The sequence below is a fragment of the Octopus bimaculoides genome, chromosome 3 (genome assembly GCF_001194135.2).
Source record: "Octopus bimaculoides isolate UCB-OBI-ISO-001 chromosome 3, ASM119413v2, whole genome shotgun sequence".
Classification (NCBI taxonomy): domain Eukaryota; kingdom Metazoa; phylum Mollusca; class Cephalopoda; order Octopoda; family Octopodidae; genus Octopus; species Octopus bimaculoides.
Genome location: NC_068983.1, coordinates 84,245,603 through 84,252,188, shown reverse-complemented (window position 1 = coordinate 84,252,188; position 6,586 = coordinate 84,245,603). Strand labels below are relative to the sequence as shown.

General features: G+C 34.1%; 1 protein-coding gene across 6 annotated transcripts in view; it reads left to right on the top strand.

The window, feature by feature from the left end:
* LOC106872997 (zinc finger protein squeeze) overlaps window positions 1-6,586 on the top strand; it is a 74,695-nt gene that overhangs the window by 63,656 nt on the left and 4,453 nt on the right. For all 6 annotated transcript variants that reach the window (XM_052966252.1, XM_014920196.2, XM_052966249.1 and 3 more), the window contains one exon: window positions 251-435. In XM_052966252.1, the coding sequence (XP_052822212.1) occupies window positions 251-435 (185 nt within the window). The remainder of the gene's footprint in view (window positions 1-250; window positions 436-6,586) is intronic.

The following is a 6,586-nucleotide window of genomic DNA, read 5'->3' as shown; positions in this document are numbered from 1 at the left end:
TGAAAATAGTGCAAGTCTATTAATAAAAACTATTCAAATGAGAAGGATTAATTAAGATGTTTTTTGCTTTATTGTAGCTGTTTCGCTTTTGTTTACCTTTTTGTGTAAGTCTTAAAAATATTTCAACACCATTGTTTTCAAACTTAAAAAAATTTCGTTTCTTTTAATATCTTCCCATCTCTTTTGGTGTTGCTTTGACTCAAAATAAGATTTTCAACTGAAAATAATTTTATTTGTTTTATTTCTACAGGAGAAAAACCTTACAAGTGCACTTTAGGTGACTGCGACCGCTCATTTGCACAGCTGTCCAATCTCCAACATCACTTACGTAACCATGACGATCAGGTGAAAAAAGCTGCAAACAAACAACATGCTTGTGTCATCTGCAACAGAAGTTATACCAATGAAAGCAGTTTAAAATCCCATACACTAAAGGTGATAAACAGTTATGATTTGAAAATATTATATATACATATATATGTATATATACACATATGTATACATACATACATATCTATTTATTTAATTTGTATTCCTTCCCTCTCCTTTATTTCTGTATTTTTGGTGTAGTTTTTATTGCTTGATTTAAAATTTTCCCAACATTCTCTAGTGTATGGTTATAGAAAGCTGGACACTTAATTGTGACTCTACAGTTTCTGTGGTTCATCCTTTACTCTGTACAACACTCTTATAGTTTCACATAATGAACTCTTATTTTGCTGAAATTGATAACAAGCAAAAGATTCTGTAATTTACATTACTTTATTCTTTTATTCTTTTACTTGTTTCAGTCAGTTGACTGTGGCCATGCTGGAGCACTGCCTTAAAGGGTTTATTAGTCAAAGAAATCGACCCCAGGACTTATTCTTTGTAAGCCTAGCCTAGTACTTATTCTATTGGTCTCTTGCCGAACTAGTAAGGGAATATTTAATTCCAGAGAAATTCAAAGGCACAGACCTCGCAGTTGATTTGTTGACAGAAAATGTCAATAAGTGTCAGCAGTTGCAGCTAAGCTACAAATGGTAACATCACCATCTGTAGCTTATCTCATCACAGCTTGCAAACAGACACATATATGCATGCCTGCACATATACACACATTTTGAGCTGCTTTCAGTTTTCAAACTCCTTCATAAAGGCATTTGTTCACCTGGGATTATATTAGAAGAGACTTGCAAAAAGTGCTGTACAGTGGAACTGAACCTGAAGCTATATGATTGAGAGCAAACTTCTTAATCACACAATCTTGCCTGGACAAAAGATGGACTAGCTAGCATGGAAAGAAGAACTAGAAAGAGAATGGCTATGCATGGATGCCTTCTTACTGGAAGTAATGTGGTAATATTTTATCAGCCAAGGATGGAAGGAGGAAAAGGATTCAATGGGATAGAGGAGAATGTTAGGAAGTAGAGCAAATCATTACATGCCCGTTTTTGGGAGAATAATGAATGGTTGTTGCAAGCTGCACTGAGTGTGGAGCTGATTAGTGATAATGAAGAGGAGCTCCAAGAGTACAAAAAGAGGACTTATGAGGAAAAGATCAACTGGAAAGAGAAAGTCCTATGTGGTGAGTTTTTCCAACATATTTCAGATGTAACTGATGAAGGATCCTGAAGATGATTAAGACATGGGTTTTTCAAGAAAGAAACAGAAGGCTTGATCTTTGCTGTTCAAGAACAACCTTTGCAAACTGATGTAACCAAGGACAACATTGATAAAAAGGTAGAAACACCTCTCTGTATGTTGTGTGGAAACTAATCTGAAACAGTCAGACATACAGGTAGTAGATGTTCAAACCTAACCCAGGGGTACAGAAAACACCATGACAAAGTTACACAGAGGGTACACTGGGAGATGTGCTGGAGGTATAGGCTAGAGTGTACTGATAAGTGGTATGAACACCAACCCTTGCCAGTTACAGAGAATGATCAAGTGAAACTCACATGAGATATGGCAATCTACACAGATAAGAAACTGCAACATAACTGACCAAATATCACTCTCTTATGGGACAAAGAATGGATTTTTATTGACATTCTGGATTTTTATTGACTGGCATAAGATTAGAATATTATGAAGATGGAAAATGAGCAAGTTGAAAGGTAGTGAAACCTAGCATATGAAGTAGAGTATATTCATAGAGCTTCATGAATGAGTGAGATACTCATTATGATTGGTGTACTCCTCAAAGAAAACCAAAATCCGGTGTGAGAAGCTGGAACTACCAGACATCATTTGTAAAGTGTTGTATCTCTAAGCTGTAGGAAGAAGCTGAGGTATGAAACAGATAATATAAAAGAATGTCAAATTGGAAAGAATTACAGCAGTAGCTTCAATGGCTATTTCTTTGTTAGTTTTTTTCTAACTAAGCATAAAGCCATACATTTAGCAGGGTATAGTCAGTGATATTAAGACAAATATTAGGTCATCCCATAAATAATGTGGTTTTTTTATACTTCTTTAATTTTTCAAAATTAAGATAAACAGAGTTCTTTTTTAATCTAAAATATACTCTCCTTCATTTTCTGCAATGCTCTTCCATCTTTCTGGTAGACTTGCAAGGCCCCTCTTCCAAAATTCACTTGTCCATGACAAAAAATACTCTTCCAGTACTGTTTTGACCTCATCTACCGAATTCATATCTTTTCTGTCCAAATGATTTTGAAGACTGGGGAATAAATGATAATCAGATGGGGCAATCTCTGGTGAATATGGTGGGTGGGGCATTGTTTCCCATTCAAACTGCTCCAGCCTTTAAGATGTCATCCTTGCTGTATGTGTCCGAGCATTATCCTGATGGAAGAACACTTTTCGTCTTGAAACCAAAGATGGTTGTTTTCCTTCCAGAACTGACTTAAAACAACTCAGGCTGCTCATAGCAGATCTCCTTTGTGATTGTTTGGTTTGGGTTTAAAAGTTCAAAGTGAACTCTAAACCTTTCATATCCCACCAAACAGATAATAACACCTTATGTAGGTGAAGACCTTCTTTAGCCTGAGGTGTCGGTGTTTCTGTTTTCTCTACTCACTGTCTCCAGCACTTGACATTTTTTATAGAGAATCCATTTCTCATTACCAATCGCTATTCAGTCCACAAAAGGTCTCATTCATGAGATGTGACAGCAAAGAAGAGCACACATTCACTCTCTGCACATGATTAAACTCGGAAAGTTTGTGAGGAACTCATTGACCCCAGTTTGTTGACTTTTCCGATGGCACGCAGGTGTCAATGAATGGTTGAATGACCAAATCCAAGCTTCTCTGCTAGTTCCTCAACAGTTATGATGGGATTTTGTTCCACCAGGGTTTGCAGGACATCCTCGTTGAGCTCTACAGATCTTTCAGGACGAGGCTTGTCTTCTAGGCTGTAGTTTCTGGTTCAGAATTTCTGGAACCACTGTTGACACTGGCTTACACTTATTGTCTGATCCCCATATACTGCATTAATATTCTTCACACTTTCCTTTGTGTTGTTGCCTTTACTGAACTTGTAAAGCAAAATATGTTGAATATGCTCCTTTGTCACTTCCATTATAGTTTTGAGAAGATAACTGTTAAAATCGAACTGCATTCTTCAAAACTTGCACTAAGAATAAGTAGAAGGTAAAATTACTACCTGCTTTTATCACAAATTGATGCAGGTAGTTTATCCCATGCTCCTCCAACTTTTAGTTCATGTATTTGAAAAAACTGCATTATTCATGGGATGACCCAATACTTTAGCCTAGCAATCTAGTTAATCGACCCTAACAGGATGGAAAAAAAAAGTCAACTGTAGTAGAATTTAAACTCAATGGAAAGGGACACAAATTAAGACTTAAAAACTTTTCTTTTTATTTGTGTAAACACATAAAATTCACTTCTCCATTGCAAAAGATCCGTAGAATTGTGAAATTTAAATTATAGAAAATGATTTATTTTTTTATTCTTTTACTTGTTTCAGTCATTTGACTGCAGTCATGCTGGAACAAATTGACCCCAGGACTTATTCTTTATAAGCCTAGTACTTATTCTATTGGTCTCTTTTGCTGAACCACTAAGTTACAGGGATGTACACACACCAGCATCAGTTGTCAAGCGATGGTGGGGGGACAAACACAGACACACAAGCATACAAACACACACACACGCACACACGAATAAGATATATATGCATATATACATACATATATGTACATACTTAGATATATACATATATACATATGCATATGTGGGCACAGGACGTTACAGAACGTAAACAACATAAAATACGAAAATATGAAATACAAATACATGGAATATGAACTTTTTTGTGAACAACGAAAGAAACAAATGGAAAACAAGACAAGCACATAAAGAACGACCCTTCATCAGTTGTCTGCTGTTTTTCTAATCCGTATTTCAAGCAATTCACGACAAGACACACCTTCAATAAACAGTTGCTCCCGCAAAGCAAATTAAATAAAATTTGTGATTTTGCGGAGGGTCAAAATTGGTAACAAAAACGGGACAGTGAAAACAAACAGGAAGGGCTGCTAAGCCTAAACGAGGTGAAGTGGCAAACACAGAGGAGCAAGCTTGGACAGGAGACAGACAAAAATGCGTCTGATTCTTCCAGCTGAATTGGAAGGAAAGAAATAAACGCAAATTAGGAAAAGAAAGAAAGATGGCCAATGGTCGTGGGAGCAATGAGAGAGCAAAGAAGATGATGGACTTCTTTCAGTTTCCCTCTACCAAATCCACTCACAAGGCTTTGGTCAGCCCAGAGCTATAGCAGAAGACACTTACCTAAGGTGCCATGTAGTGGGACTGAACCTAGAACCATGTGGTTGGTAAGCAAGCTACTTACTGCACAGCCACTCCTGAATATGAAGTTATATTAATTTACTACATTACAATGACTGAGAACCAAACATTTGATTGTATTTATACAGTTAAATGATTAAGTTAATGAAATCTATTTTACTTCCCATCATTATCCAGCTTTTCTTTTTACTGTTATTATGGCTTAAAACCATACACTAAACCAGTTCCTTTGTTTTCTTTGCTTCTCTTTTAATTTTAATTTAATTTTTTTTTGTCTTTCTATTTACTTTTGCTATTTTGTTCATATATATATATATATATATATATATATATATATATATATGCTAGTCAGTGTTATATACATTTACAAAATCTTCTTCAGTTCTGTTCTTTTTCATTATAACAACCTGTTATAGTTTTAAGTTTATTTCTATTATTTCTGCTTTGTAGGACAATATTTTATGAAATGGCTTCTAAATTGATAAACTACCCTTTTTCTTTTACTGATTTTACTTGATTCATTATATCCAATATTATCTGTATATGAAAACATGAGCATGAAAGTGTTTTATATCTATCCATATATATGTAATTAAAATTGAAGATTGGAATTTGTGATATTTTTATTTTTTGGTTGACAATTGTTTCAGCAATTCCATAGTGATTAATTTTGTCTTATGTGTATAAACATATCTGTTATTAATGATTTAGTCATATGTATTATGTAATGTACCTACATTATATATTATGTAATGTACCTACATAGCCATCCATGGAATTGTCTCATCAGAGCTTTCATCAAAGCAATATTGTTCTTATTGTATTGTTTTCATAAAGAGATATGACAAGACAATTCCATGGATGGCTATGTAGGTACATTACATAACAAATATGATCACATCATTAATAATGGACATTTTTATAAGCATAACACAAATTAGTTACCATGGAGTTATTGATATTATTGTCAGCTATGAAATAAAAATAATATCCCAAATTCCAATGTTCAATTTTTCCTTATTAATATTCTTTGATGAAAATGGAATTTGCAGATTTTCTGTTTATCTGAAACAGCAGTTTCATAAGGGATATTCCCTTTCACAATTTTCATGTGGCCTTCGTTTATAGATGTTCTTCCCAAGGTAAATACCTGGATTATCTACTATATATCCATATATATATTATTTATTTATTTATGTATTTCATTTGAAGCCATTTCATTAGTCTCAGCTTATTTTCAAAGATACAAGTGAGGGTGATATCACCTTATTGTCTGTTTTGATACGTTGGTTTCTAACTATTCCAAAGTTAGTATATACTACATTGCTATCATATACTTTATGTATTTTACTACTTACCATGTATTCTATTTTGTTTTTAGTGTACCCATCGGGGCTCTTTTATGTCCACATCGTAAAATATTTGAACTTTTTAAAATATGTTGCCTATGGTAAGTTTAATAAGTTCGGCCAATTCTATGAGTCTTTCTTTCCTATTCCATTTGTATATTTCCAAGAATGTTTTTACCCAAATTCTTATAAAACTCAACAGCCGTAAGACTCTTGAGTAAAGTTATTGTTAAACCCTAATCCATTGTTTCACTTGGAAACATGATTATTATTTATAATCCTTAAAATATATTTTTATATTTACATGTAATTAAACCATATCTAAGTCTTCAATGAATTTATACAGCCTCAAATCTTTAGGAAATTTTGTTTTAATTATTTTATTGGGATTTGAGCCACACACACACACACACACACACACACACACACACACACACACACACACACACACAC